This window comes from Cupressus sempervirens, chromosome 4, assembly GCF_028749045.1.
Source record: "Cupressus sempervirens isolate cs-2001-9-10 chromosome 4, ASM2874904v1, whole genome shotgun sequence".
NCBI classification, from domain to species: domain Eukaryota; kingdom Viridiplantae; phylum Streptophyta; class Pinopsida; order Cupressales; family Cupressaceae; genus Cupressus; species Cupressus sempervirens.
In genome coordinates, this window is record NC_143121.1 from 779,317,312 (window position 1) to 779,332,219 (window position 14,908).

Sequence of the window (14,908 nt, forward strand, 5' to 3'; positions counted from 1 at the left end):
CCATAGCTGAATCAGAAGGAGCTCCTTTTGATATGCAAGAGGAAGAAGAAGCACTTGAGAACATACCAGGATCTCTTCGTGGCCCACGGATCCGCAAACAAAATTTCTCATTTACCGGTTCCACTTCTTCTACATCTCCTACTTCTTCATCATCACCATCCGGATCCCCATCAAGGATAGGTGGTTATTTTGTGCCTAGGAACACACCTGGAGCACAGCCATCATTAGAGGGCACTGCATGGTTTAAAGAGGTGCATGAGCAAACTGATATTGCAGCAACTGATTTTTGGTTTTTCAACAATATCTCAATGAATGCCGCTGATAGTCCCTATTGGGTCAATATGGTGAATGCAATGACAATATTAGGCAAAGGGTACAAGCCGCCTAATCGCAAGGATATGAGTGGAAGGTTAGTATTTTACTATTTAGTAATTGTAAATAATTGTGATTCACTTTAGTTCATTGTTATATTTTAAATCTTAATTATTATAACTTATTTCCTAATTTTTTACTAACACTTACACTTTATTTAATATTACACCTAAATTTTGTAGGTTGCTTGACAAAGCGGTTGGTAGGGCAATATTGTTAATAGAAGACCAAAAGAAAGAGTGGAAGAAGTAGCTGCACCATTTTATCTGATGGGTGGACAGATGGAAGAAGTAGAACCATTATTAACTTCTTGATTGCTTGCAAATATGATGTGGTGTTTTGGAAATCTGTCGATGCCTCCAACAAAGTGAAAAATGCAGCCACATTGGCTTTAATGTTGGAGAATGTTGTCATGGAGGTGGGAATAGAGAATGTGGTGCAAATAATCACAGATAATGCAACAGCATATGTGGCATGATAATTTTTTATATTTGAATCAATATGAATCATGAATGTAATGCTATGGATAATGGTATTATTCAATTTAAATTTGATGTAATTTGTAAATACTAAATATGGAAAGTTTGTTATTGATTATTGATTTTTTGCTAATCTTTTAGGTAGAATCCTCCAAGAGAGGCATCCCACACTTTTTTGGTCACCTTGTGCAGCACACGTCCTTGACCTTCTTTTGGAGGACATAGGAAAACTTGATTGGGTGAGTCCAATTGTGGAAGATGCTAGGCGAGTCACGAAATATATCTATAATCACCCATGGGTTCTTAGTTTGATGAGAAAAGCCACTAAAGGCAAAGATTTGATGAGACCTGCTATGACAAGGTTTGCAACGGTCTTCTTGACGTTGCAAAGTATTCTTGACCACATATTGGCTTTGAAGCAAATGTTTGTGTGTGCTGATTGGGTTGCTTCACCTTACTCAAAGAAGCCCGAAGGAGAGGCTGTGGCACGAACAGTGTTTGATGATAGCTTTTTTGCAAAGGCTAAGGAGATTGTGGAGGTAACTTCATTATATTTTTAGTGTATTCAAGTTTCATTATCAATTCATAACTTACTATGTTATTAACTAATTTGTATTTTTCAAATTTCAAATGTAGACGTCTCTGCCCCTGGTTCTAGTCTTGCGCACATGTGATGGGCAGCAATCCCCAATGGGAGGTCTTTATGAGGCCATGGATAGGGCGAAAAAGGTTGTTAGAAGTTACTATCATGAGGATAGTCTCAAATTTGACCCCATTTGGGAAATAATTGATAGGAGGTGGAACAATATGCTCCACCAACCTATTCATGCAGCAGGCTACTTCCTCAATCCCAAATTCAGGTACTATGATAATTGATTGTCCTTGAAGTTGGGATTTTAATAAGTCTTTATTTTACTTTACTTTTTAAGGTTGTGTAGTAAGACTTGATATCATTTTCTATTTGTTTTAGGGTTGATGATTCCTACTCAGATCCTAATGGAGAGGTCATGGAAGGTCTCTCTAAATGCATTGAGAGAATGATATCAAGTGAAGAGGAGAGAGACCTTATTGTGACCGAACAACAAATCTATGTGGAATCAAGGGGTCCTTTGTTCTCTTCTATGCTAGCAAAGAGAGCAAGATCTACTCAAGCACCAAGTAAAGTGTCAAACTTAAAAATTTTTGCTAATTGATAAGTTGTGCTTCTGATTTTTTTTTTATTGCTTTATAACTTTTTTAATTTTGTTTTGTAGATGCTTGGTGGGCAAGTTGGGGTGGCAATACCCCCAATTTAAGAAAATTTGCTCTCAGAGTCCTATCCCAACCTTGTAGCTCATCCCATTGTGAGTGCAATTGGAGCTTATTTGAGTCCATCCATACAAAGAAAAGAAACAGATTGACTCAAAAACGGCTTAATGACCTTGTTTATGTGCACTATAATCTTAAGTTGCGCATAAAAAAGGCACAGCTCTTAGAACTACCTGGTCCGCTTGATCTAGATGAGATAGATCCTTATTCTGATTGGACAGCACAGGAGCCAAGTCCATCGTTTACACCAGATGAGATCACTGATTTGGAGAGGCAGGCCATGGAGGGGGAGGCTAACACTGATTTTCAGTTCACTATGGATGACATTGAGGATGAGGACGAGGATGATGATGATTCAGGCGAGGATCAGGCATTACCATTTGGAGGAGATGCATCCTCTTCTAGGACGCCGAGCCAGTCAGTAGGGACGTCGAGCGAGGGGGCACAGCCACAAAGTTCACAGTCACGCAGCTCATGCCCTATCCCAGTGCGGGGCACTTCTTCTAGGACTAGACCCCCTCGCTTTCCTGCTAGTGCAAATGGAAAGAGGAAGATGTGATTGACATTATCAAATTGTATTGATGTATTTAGACTTTTAGTATTTACTTCTAGTTTGACAGATTGAAACTATTTAGTAATTTACTATTTTGCTTCCTACCATGAGCATTATGCATGAGAATGCAATTTTGTACGCATTATACATTTATATATATCTAAACTTCGTTTCTTTCGTTTGTATTGTCTTTAATTAACTTATTAGATGCATCTTCTCATTAAATTTTGCAAAATAAATGTATTTTTAATTAAATTTCAGCGGTTTTTTAGGTTCCCGAGTTTTTCCCGATTAAAATTTTGGGGGGCTTGGCGAGTTTTTGCATTTGGCGAGTTTTCCAACTATGGTAGCAGTGATCTAAATCTCTTAATAGAGTTAGCTTAACAACTATTTGTAAATCCTTTAACAAAGTGGCAATTCCATTGAATTGTTCTCAAGACCTCTGACCAAGCCACTCCTAACAAGGCGATCAAATCCTTTAACAGGGTCACACCTAACAGTGTGTTTTGCAACCTTTAATAGGGTTGGCTCCTAACAGGGCTCACTTCAAACGACTGAAAATCAATAACTAATTGCTATTGGTGGTTTTTTCCAAATTGGGTTTCCACGTTAAATCCTAGTGTCAAATGTGTTCATTTTCTTTGTGTTCGCAACTAAGTTAAAGCAATGATAATCACAGATAACATCTAATGGTTTATAAGTTAATCTTTTACGAAGCTAATCCAGTTACTATCGAGTTACAACATTTTGTGTCTTTACCGAGCTTCAATAGTATTCAGCTATTTGTTCTTAGTTACTCCTCTTACATTTCCAACAATTGGTATTAGAGCTTTTGGCGCTTGCAGAGAAGGTTTCAAGGACCTAAGCTAAAGATCAGGATGTCTTAAAAAAGAGAGATTCCCAAGCTGAATAGAGACAACTTTGCAACATGGCAAGGATTGATGAGATTGCATTTGGCTACCATCAGTGATTCAGGTTGCAAGTATCTTGATTCTGAATATAAGACTCCCATTGGAACATTATCAGTTGAAGATATTGCTAAAAAGAAGAATCATAATATCATGATGATTGATATTGCATCTACTCTCAGTTATGCTGAATTTGATGAGGTAAAAGACTATAAAACTGCTTACGATATGTGGAACGATGTGGAACAAACTAAAAGATATCTATGGAGGAGATGACAATGTGAGAAGAGCCAAAGTAGAAAGCCTTAGAGGACAATTTAATCAAATGAGAATGAGAAAAGATGAAAACATTGAAAAATATGTGGAAAGAATCAAGGTTAGTGTTAGTGCAATCAAAGCATCTGGAGGAGACATCAAGGAGGAAACTATTGTAAATAAGGTGCTCAGAACACTTCTTATTGTTTATGCAATTAGAGTATCTGTTATTCAAGAAATGAGATGTGATCCAACTAATAAGATAGGGTTGGAAAGTTAACAGCTTTTGAGTTAGACAATTAGCATAACTATGTTCCTACTTCAAAGAATATTGAATCTACATTCAAAGCTAAACTCTCACTCAAAAGAAAGGGTAAAAAGTCAAAATCCAGTCAATCGAGAAGTGAAGACGATGGATCATCAGAAGAAAGTTCAGGCAGTGATCTTGAAGTTGTTGAAGCCCTGCTTGCAAGAAAGTATTCCAAAGGAAGAGGGAAGTACAAAGGTAAAGTTCCTCTGATCTGCTTTTCTTGTGAAGAAATTGGTCACATTGCTGCTAGGTGTCCAAAAAAGGAAATGAAGGATGAAAAGAAAAGCAGCAAGCATAAAGGAAATGACTCCAAGAACTACAAGAACTTCAAAGACAAAGGTAAGAAATCTTGCTTCATAGCTAAAGATTCTACTAACAGTGAAGATGAAATGGTTTATATTGTTATGAAAGATGAATCTGATGATGGAGATAAGATGGCACTTATCTCTCATGTTAGTAAAAATGATATATGGATTATTGACAGTGGTTGCTCACATCATATGACTGGTGACAAAACAAAATTTGAGCATATGGAATATTATGATGGAGGTAGTGTAAGATTTCGAAACAATGAACCTTTTGATATAAAAGGAAAAGGATATATCTTGTTAACTAAAGAACTTGTGTGTGATAATGCTTATCGGGTTGAAGGACTAAAGCATAATCTACTAAGTGTGGCACAGCTGAATAACATTGAATTCAAGGTAGAATTCATGAATGGACAGGCCAGACTACTGGATGGGAAAGGAAATTTGGTTGGTTCTGACAAGCAAACAAAAGGTAATCTATTTTATCTTGCTCTCAGTGATTGTTCATGTTTTATTGCTCAAGTAGAAGAAACCTAGTTATGGCACAAAAGACTATGTCATGTGAACTTTGACAATCTAGTTAAGATAAACAAACATAAAAGAGTAAGAGGTATTCATAGTTTGAAGAAGCCTAACATGGGTTTATGCAAGAATTGTCAAATTGGTAAAGATGGGAAAGACAAGCTTCAAAAGCAAAGACTATCAGTCAGAAGAAGTCTTGGAAATTGTTCATACAGACTTATGTGGACCTATTGGAATAGAGAGTTATAGTGGAGAAAAGTTTTTCATTCTCTTTGTTGATGACTACTCTAAGATGATGACAATAATGTACCTAAAAGAAAAATCAGAAGCTTTTCAAAAATTCAAATGGTATCTAACAAGAGTAGAAAAAGAAACTGAAAAGATGTTGAAATGCCTAAGATCAGAGAAAGGTGGTGAATTCATTTCCCATGAATTCAATAATTTCTGCACTAAAAGAGAAATCAAAAGAAAAATATCTGCTCCTGGTACACCACAACAGAATGGTATAACAAAAAGAAGAAATAGATCTATCATGGATTGTTCAAGAACCGTGATGATTGAAAAGAACATTGCTCTCAAATACTTGAAGGAACTTATCAACATTGCAATTCATACCTTGAACAGTGTTCAGTTAAAGAAAGATTCAAACAAGACACCTTATCAGCTATGGTATGGCTACAAACCTAATGTAAGTTACTTGAAGGTATTTGGCAGCAAATGCTACATATTGAAGGAATCTAGAAAAGGAAAATTTGATGTAAAAGGTGATGAAGGCATATTTCTAGGATACTCCTGCAGAAGCAAAACATATAGATGTTTGTATTTATCTACTCACAAAATCATAGAGAGTGCACATGTCAGAATTGATGAATATGCAAAAAAGAGTGAAGAAGAAAGCAGCAAGGAACCTAAAGACTATAGAAGATTCATTTACTATGAACCTAATACCCTTCCTAATCTATCTAAAAGAAAAGATGCTTCAACTCCCGAGTCCCTAGAAACTCCAATAGCTACCGAATTGCAAATAGTGCAACCCGAGGCACAAGGACCCGAGCCACAAAAAGAGGCTACCGAGTTAGTTCAAACTGAGTCTGATGGATCCGAGTCACAGACAAAAGGACTCGAGCTTGAAACTGAAATTCAAAAAGAAGATGATGGAACTCATTCAACGACCAAGGAGTCTGTATTAGTAAGATATGTCAAAAGACATCATGCACCTGATCAAATCATTGGAGATAAATCTGATGAAACAATGACAAGAAGCAAATTAAGAAAAACATGTTTACTTGCTGAATTTGAACCTAGAAGTGTTAAAGATGCTCTAGAAAATGAAAGTTGGATTGAAGCAATGAATGAAGAGATAGAACAAATAGAGAAGAACAAAAATTGGACTCTTGTTTTTAGACCCAAGGATAAAAATGTAATTGGTACGAAATGGGTATTTAGAAATAAGTTGAATGAAGATAGAAAAGTATCAAAAAACAAAGCAAGACTAGTATGCAAAGGCTACTCTCAAGAAGGTATTGACTATGGTGAAACTTTTGCTCCTATAGCAAGACTTGAACATGTTAGAACTTTACTTGCATATGCGGCACATAGAGGATTTATGATATATCAAATGGATGTTAAATCTACATTCTTGAATGGAATCCTTGATGAGGAAGTTTACATTGAGCAACCAGGAGTTTTTGTAGATCCTAGCAAAGGAGACATGGTTTGCAAACTACACAAAACTTTATATGGTCTCAAGCAAGCTCCTAGAGCTTGGTATAAAAGACTCCATAATTACTTGATACAGATTGGTTTTCAAAGGACTAATGATAACAATAGTCTGTATATCAAGGAAGAACTAGATAAGAAGATTGTGTTAGCAAAAATATTTGTTGGTGATACTTTATTTATAGGAAATGATGATCTATGCAAAGCATTCTTAGAAGAAATGAGCAAAGAATTTGAGATGTCCATGTTTGGTGAAATAAAATTCTTTGTTGGATTGCAAATACAGCAAAACAAGAATGGTATCTACATCACTCAATCTAAGTATATCAAAGAGATACTGAAGAAACTTGGACTGGAAGATTCAAAACCAGTTGGAACACCTATGTCTACTAAACATAAGCTTTCCAAAAATGATGATTCCAAAGAAGTGGATAAGACTACATACAGATCACTGATTGAAAAATTGCAGTATGTAGTTCACACAAGGCCTAATATTGCTCTAGCAGTTGGAATAGTGGCAAGATTCTTAGCAAATCCCAAAGAAAATCACATGATGGCAATCAAGAGAATCATGAGGTATCTAAAAGGTATTGAAGACTATGGTTTATGCTACAAACTTGGAGGCAATTTGGACTTGAAAGTATTTACTAATGCTGATTGGGCAGGAAGTCTTAATGACAAAAAAAACACTAGCGGTGGAGCATTCTTTCTTGGTAAAAGACTAGAATCTTGGACAAGCAAGAAGCAAAATTGTACTTCTCAATCCATAGTAGAGGCAGAATATGTAGCAACAGCAGTAAATTGTTCTAACATTGCTTCGTTCAAACAACTGTTGGAAGGAATGAAGATAGAAATCAAAGATCCAGTTGTCATATATTGTGATAACACCAGTACAATCAACATATCAAAGAATCCAATGATGCATTCCAAAACAAAGCATATCGTTATAAAATATCACTTCTTAAGAGAATTGGTGAAAGATAAAAAAGTCAAATTGGAATATGTGAATACAAAAGAACAGATTGCAGACATATTCACTAAGCCATTACGTAAGGATGCATTTTTGTATCTAAGAGGTAAGCTAGGGGTCATTCCCCTATTTGAAATTCACTAAATGAAGTTTAGTGAATATATCAACCAAAACCTACTGAAGATCAATCGGTTGGTGCAGAATTGGCAAAGGCATATTACAGATGAATCAGTACTTAAGGTACATTGAAATTTACAGAGTTATTGTCTTTGGCATGTGTTGTCAAAGAGGGAGAAGTGTATTGTCGTATCTCTAAGAAATCTTTGGAACCAGAATAAAGTCAGAAACTAGAGAAGGAGAAGTTCTCTAAAAAGACGAAGTATGCTGAAAGAGGGAGAATGTTCTGAATGAACTTGGTAACAGCTATTGTAGACAGAATTCGATAAAAAGGAAGAGCTCATACTAACAGAGGGAGTTCTCAAATCCAAAATTTCATTGTGCTATGACATGTCGTGTTGCCATCAATGCCAAAGAGGGAGATTGTTGGATATAATTGATTAATTGTGTGTTGTCTTTGATGTTATACAAATGTCATAATCATTATCAGTTAGTATATGCCAAGCTCACTTGGGCAGTGAAGACAGTTCTCAATGTTTACCGAGTTCACTTGGGCGTCAAGGAAAAGTTGCAAAAAGATAGTGTTAACCGAGCTCACTCGGTTGCCAAAGGATTTTCGTAAGTTTGCAGTGTTAACCGAGCTTCTGTTGGTTAATGAAGGAAATCATTTCAGAGTTAGTTTTTACTGAGCAGGGTCGGCTAGCAAAGGATTTTATTACTTTGTTGTATTGAGCTTAATTAATCTATCTATTGAATCCAGCTGACTGAGGTGATGAATATTGATTATTGTAAGTTGTATTCAAGCAGACTTGACAAAGTGAAAGGTATAAGTATAAGGTCAAGTTGTGATTTCTATGTGTGAAAAAAAGTGTACAAGTGAGTGCAAGAGAATGTGCGAATATGATAATATGATTGAAGATCTATTGGTAAGCAGAAGAAGCAAATTTGAAGGATAAGCAGAATATCCTTGTGGTGCAACAAAGCCATATTCGATCAGGAAGGATCAAGTACAAGCCAGAACAGAGATTTGAAATCAGCAATCAAGTTGCATTCAAATCAGGTCAACTCATTGTTACTCTCTAACCATTGTAGCAGTGATCTAAATCTCTTAACAGAGTTAGCTTAACAATTATTTGTAAATCTTCTAACAAAGTGGCAATTCCATTGAATTGTTCTCAAGACCTCTAACCAGGCCACTCCAAACAAGGTGATCAAATCCTTTAACAGGGTCACACCTAACAGTGTGTTTTGTAACCTTTAACAGAGTTGGCTCCTAACAGGGCTCACTTCAGAAGAGTGAAAATCAGTAATTAGTTGCTATTGGTGGTTTTTCCCAAATTGGGTTTCCACATTAAATCCTAGTGTCAAATGTGTTCATCTTCTTTATATGTTTGCAAAAAGCAATGATAATCACATATAACCTCTAATGGTTTATAAGTTAATCTTTTACTGAGCTAATCCAGTTACTATCGAGTTACATCATTTTGTGTGTTTCACGAGCTTCAACGGTATTCCGCTATTTGTTTGCATTTTGTACTAACATCAAAAGGGATCAAGGAAATATTTTTGTAGTAACTGATTCACCCCTCCCCTCTCAGTTACTCCTCTTACATTTCCAACACTAAATCCTTGAATTTCTTTGTGATCACATTCTAATTTTGCGCTTGATGACTATTATTGGTTTTGAACTCTTCTAGCATTCTATTTTTTGCCACTACACCTCTCTTTAGATGCAACAAATTCCATTTTCTTCGTTGACGTATGGACATGAGAGACTCATGGTGCATTTGTTGTGTTGCCGTCATTTATCCCTCTTTCCTTATAGTACATATTCTTTTCATCTTCCCTTTTAAAGTCCATGAGAGGACTACTTTGCTTCTTAGGTGAGTACTTTATTTGCTCCTGATGGCATTGATCTTGTAAATGGGCTAGAGCAACTCCTTGTTGTTCTTTCTTCAGAAGAAAAGTAAGAAGCATTGCTCTAATATTAAGGTTATGATGGCTCAAATATTCATCATTTTTCCTTTTTTTCCTCATGTTTGTTATGGTCAATATTGGTTAGGAGTTCCACTAACTAAGCCAATTTCTCTTAAATATCTCTCAAACCATTGATGAATTGATCTCAACAGTTATTAATTCTTCAATTCTCTTCCATTTTTTAACGTTTATGTTATTCCAATTCATCAATTGTTTTCTTTGTAATTAGCCAAAAATATGTTTTCCACTGGCAGGTAGGAATTTTGAGCTCTGATACCAATTGCAGTGTCCCCTTTTTATGATTATTAGGACAATACGAGAATTACCAATTCCCTCCTATAATTGTACTAATGTAATATGATATGAATGCAATAATGATGAAAAGTACATATATGACTAGTAATTCCAAATGCTAAAATGAATAGTATGAACTAATGAATTAATGGGCAAATGCGGTGTATTATGCAAGTAGTGAATAATAAGTAATGCAATGAATGGAGATGGAATTATATGTATGTCCCCTAGGGTTCCTGGGACGGGGATAGCAGAGGATAGTGGGACAAGTTTTTGGGATGGCAAAATATTTTACCAATTTTGGGGACCAGGTGGGGCATCAAATGTGGACGCCTATATAATAATAGGGAAATATATAGAGAAATTTAAAATATTTATATGAAAACATGGATAAAGCATGTACTTATACATAATAAAATCTTAAAATATAAGAATCAGCAGAATTCATATGCCTAATTTATATTACTTTGAGAGTCGAAGTCTAAATTGTTCTAGAAGTCAAAGTCAAAGTCCCTTAGGTCTCCCCAAGTCTTCAAGATGTTTCCAGGACAAGAACGGCTGAAAATATTCAGGGGGCGCGTACCCGGGTATCACTGAATAATATGTATATTGACAATTGTAATTCTAATGCACAATGGAATACAAAGAATCTTACAAGGCTATGACTGCAAGAGCATTTCAAATCTCAATATGAAAACATGGTTCTCTTGTATGATATATATATAGAATATGCATGTGCCCTGCAAGCTGTCTCCAATAGACAATGATCATATGCTGCTATGACAGAATGATCAATGGCCAGTATGTCACCTCTGATATTTTTTATATGACTGTACAATCTGATATTCTGGAGCTGTCTCTGATATGCTAATACAATTTATGCTCTGTAAATGTGTCATCTCTGATCTGTTGTATAATGCTTGCACTTTCAAATATAGAAGGTTGCAAACTTGTGATAGCAACTGATATGCTCAGTGAGCGAAGTCCACAAGGGGACAATTTATAAAATCAACCTATAGACACTTCTCATAGCCAATCGGCTTTGGTTATTTATAAAGTTTGAAGGGGCATGACAAACCACTGCCACCTTTTAGTTTATTCTTACCACCATGATCAATTATAAACATAGTGATTAGATCGACTACCATGAACCGCACTGTTATGTGATAACAATACAATTTGTGATTAATCATATGCGATGAATAGAATACACAGGTGCCAATACAAGATAATTAACCATTGCTTAGATATTTTAATTACTCCTTACACATATGAGTCTTATATCAGTCTTGAAGACTTGAGTATTGTTTCAATATAAGAATTTGGTGGTCATCGCTTAGGAATCGTGCCTTCTCTGGTCAATATACTTCTTGATATCAAGCCATTGGCTATTACTCCTCAAATATGGTAATGGATAGATCTCATCACCGTTGGGACCAGCAAGCCTTTGAATGGTATTCCCATTGCTGGTAATTGGTTATCGAATCAAGACCATTCAAATCCTCTCAGAGGGTGTTTGCTTAGTGCTTCTTGCCAATAATTATGCATTTGTTACTGTTGGATATCAAATATCCTATTTCTGTCCCTTGCGGCTTAGTCTTCTAGTAATTTTTGGATCATCATTCAAGTCAGGGTTTAGTTATTAATGTTGGTTGATACCCTTCAATTTGCTGCTGTGTTTAATAAATAAATTTCAATATTTAATTAAGATTTATTTTAACCATATTTTCTAATCTTCTAAATAGGGGATATGACAGTCTAGATCCATAATGGTTTCTGTATAAGCCTGCATATTTGGCCTAGGCATTTTAAATAATTACCCAGGTCAACTGTGCAGACCTAGGGCAGACCCTGATCAGGACCTATTAGATTCAAAAAAAAAAAAAAAAAAAAAACCTTTATAGTGAAAGCAAAAAAATATATCAAAACCTTGACTAAACCTATTTGAAAATGATGATTATCGATTTTTGTTATACATGTATGTGTGTGTACATACATATATACACAAATCTATGAATATCTTCCTGCAGGATTCTGTAATAATTTACAGAACAAAAATGCTGGTTCATTGTGGCAGGAGCAGGAAATATCCCAGAAGTTTGTGACAAGTTTGTCTGGTTTCATCCCAGATATGCCCACAGTAATTTTTAAGGATCCAAAGGATCCTAGCAGGACCACCCAACAAAATCAAAACTAATCCATAACCAGGCTAGATCAGACCCGAACCTACAAGTTCAGGGAGTGAAATGGTTACATAGTATAATACACTATCTTGAAATGAAATTGATTGCGTAAATGGTTGTATCCTTATTTCTGCTCCAAATTTTGATAATTGTCGAAAGAATTATCTTCACTATATTACAGCTGAATGAACTATTTTTTTTTTTAAAACTGACTTTCTGAGCCATTTGAGAAGCGTTATTATATTAAGAACCATCTATATTCATAAAAGTTAGATGTAATAACCCCTGCTTGGTCTGATCAGAAAATTTAAATTTGATCTAACGGAATTTTGTCAAACAGTTGGCGTGTAATCCTTGTATTAAGCTATGATGCCACTGAAATATTCTGACTCTAATCATGCAGCCAATATTACTAAGGAAGCTTTATAAAATGTGGAGATCACTTACAATAATAGTGCTTAAAAACAATGATATCAGATTTAATATTATGTACGGTTTACTGTTGGAAAGCAAAGCAAAGAGAATGGAACGAGATCGTATAGCATTACACATTATTCGAAGCATTTAAATAAAGTCTTTCAACCCCAAACAATGAAACAATGGAACCTGAAGTATATATTTCTGGACTTGTGATCTGTTCTTTCCACTGTGGTGACCCAACTGGGGAATGTCCCTGACTTGGCAATGCCTGCTGACAGCAACTATGAAACTGTCTGCAACTGCTACTACTTCCAATGCAACCTGGGATGACCGGCAGCAACTTCTACTTCACCCCCGACTTCTCACAACACTCTTCTGGTCTGCACCCCGATTACCAGTCACTACCCCCACATCTGCACTTAGTCCCTGTTGCTGCTACAGACCTGTTGCATTTTATCTCATTCACTCCACATGTCTGGTTCTGATGTGAGAGCTCTGTAAATAAATGCCACCACCCACAACTACCTGGAAGTCACGGGGTCTCCAACCCAAACACCTTCCTAGCTGCTGTGGCTCCCGTCTTCACCATATAAATCCGTGTTGTATATCAGAGGTACCAGTACTGATATTTCCAAAGGTTACGGCTGCTACACTGAATGCATAATGAACTTTCAAAGGTGTTAAAAAGCTCCACTAAGCTGTACCTGTATTAGCCGATGATCCTTCAGTCACTATCCAAATACGAGTAATAGACACTTCACCAATTCTCTAAAGATGAATCTCCAAGAAAGCAGCTGCGGCTACGTCCAGCTCTTCCCTTTGCTATTAAGGGTTTGTGTCCTTAAAGCAATCAATCACATTAAAGCAACCAATTCTTATAAAAATATGTTAATATCATTTCATGCTCCCAATCCCAATGCAAATGGTTTCTTTTATAACCTCAGAATGAAGAGAGATACGAACAACTTAGCAATGAGGGATAAAAGACTATTTCGTCTTTTAGTTACTTCAGTGACTTTATAACTTTATAACATTAAAATATTTAAATAAATCACTTAAGTCACTTGAACTTTAATATCTCTTGAAATACTTGTCTGATTACCATGCCATTTGAAATAGGGATCTCTCCTCATAATTCGCCATGTGACCAAATACACTTTCTAAAAATAGAAAGGGCCCATCTCTATTACCCCTGACTTACTATACATAGGAAGTATGACAAATGCAGTCCAAATGACATCGAACGAAGGCCAAATCTATAAATCGTTGAATGTTGGAGAAGAATCAATCCTCAAAACACCCTCTAACCATCCTCATTAGCCTATGAGGATCTAATATTAGGCTAATCCTTGAAATTTTGATGCTGGCAACCAATGGGGACATTACAGTCCTCCCTTCCCGAGATTGCTTGCCCTCAAGCAATCCAGCAATCACAGTGTACTCCAACCTCCATCTGGATCCCAAATGAAGAAGTACGTGACACCCCTGTTAACATTGAACCAACTGCATACCACTAACATCATCAGGACTAACAACATAACCTACAGTATAGCACTCAAAACTTGAGCTAATGATCTAGGAGTTAAAATGTCACCAGAAGAATCCCCCACAAGAAATATCTTCATCCTGGTTCTCACCCATATAATATAATTTGGACTGAATTCATATCAACAATCCCTTGATGATACGTAGCTCCAGGAGAACCATATGCACTCATGCCAACTATATCAACCATAGGTGTAGCCATGTCAAAATCTGTGGACAAGAATGTTACTAACTACGGCAACACAAAATTGAATCATGACAGATGGCAAAAATCGAGCCCAACTCCACTCAGGTGAGTGATCAACATCAACCTCAAACAATAGATTGTCATAAGACAATGTTACATCCATGTCAAATGTAGGACTATTCATGAAGTGAACATCAACACTTGGTTGATAGATAGTATAACATGACTCTATCACTACATTGCTCACCTCATCAACATTAACAAGTTGACTACCATTAGAGCACACATTTACAACCGCTTGCATACTACTAAACTCGTGTTTGGATGGCTCAACCGACACAGAAGTGGTTGCTGATATGACAGTATCCTTGCATGCTCTTACTCTCATTATCACTGCATCGCCATCAAATACATGATCCAGGGAACTCATGCCAACAATTGCATCATCTGACTTAGCCTAACATAAATCCTCATCACATTC

At 36.2% G+C, this 14,908-nt stretch overlaps 2 protein-coding genes across 3 annotated transcripts in view; one reads left to right on the plus strand and one right to left on the minus strand.

Moving 5' to 3' along the window:
- Window positions 1-14,908, minus strand: part of MRE11 (DNA repair and meiosis protein (Mre11)) — a 227,214-nt gene that overhangs the window by 41,079 nt on the left and 171,227 nt on the right. The gene's annotated exons all lie outside the window — the stretch shown is intronic.
- On the plus strand, window positions 1,563-13,185 carry LOC149563709 (uncharacterized). The gene is made up of 4 exons (XM_089824202.1): window positions 1,563-1,711; window positions 1,822-2,009; window positions 2,105-2,194; window positions 12,974-13,185. The coding sequence occupies exons 1-4, from the start codon at window positions 1,563-1,565 to the stop codon at window positions 13,183-13,185; spliced, it is 639 nt and encodes a 212-aa protein (XP_089680328.1).

Excerpts from the sequence above, each read along its gene's own strand:
- LOC149563709 (XM_089824202.1), top strand. The coding sequence starts at position 1,563 with ATGGATAGGGCGAAAAAGGTTGTTAGAAGTTACTATCATGAGGATAGT. Across the intron at positions 1,712-1,821 it reads TTCCTCAATCCCAAATTCAG|GGTTGATGATTCCTACTCAG; the intron begins GTACTATGATAA and ends TATTTGTTTTAG. Across the intron at positions 2,195-12,973 it reads ACCTTGTAGCTCATCCCATT|CAACTATGAAACTGTCTGCA; the intron begins GTGAGTGCAATT and ends GCCTGCTGACAG.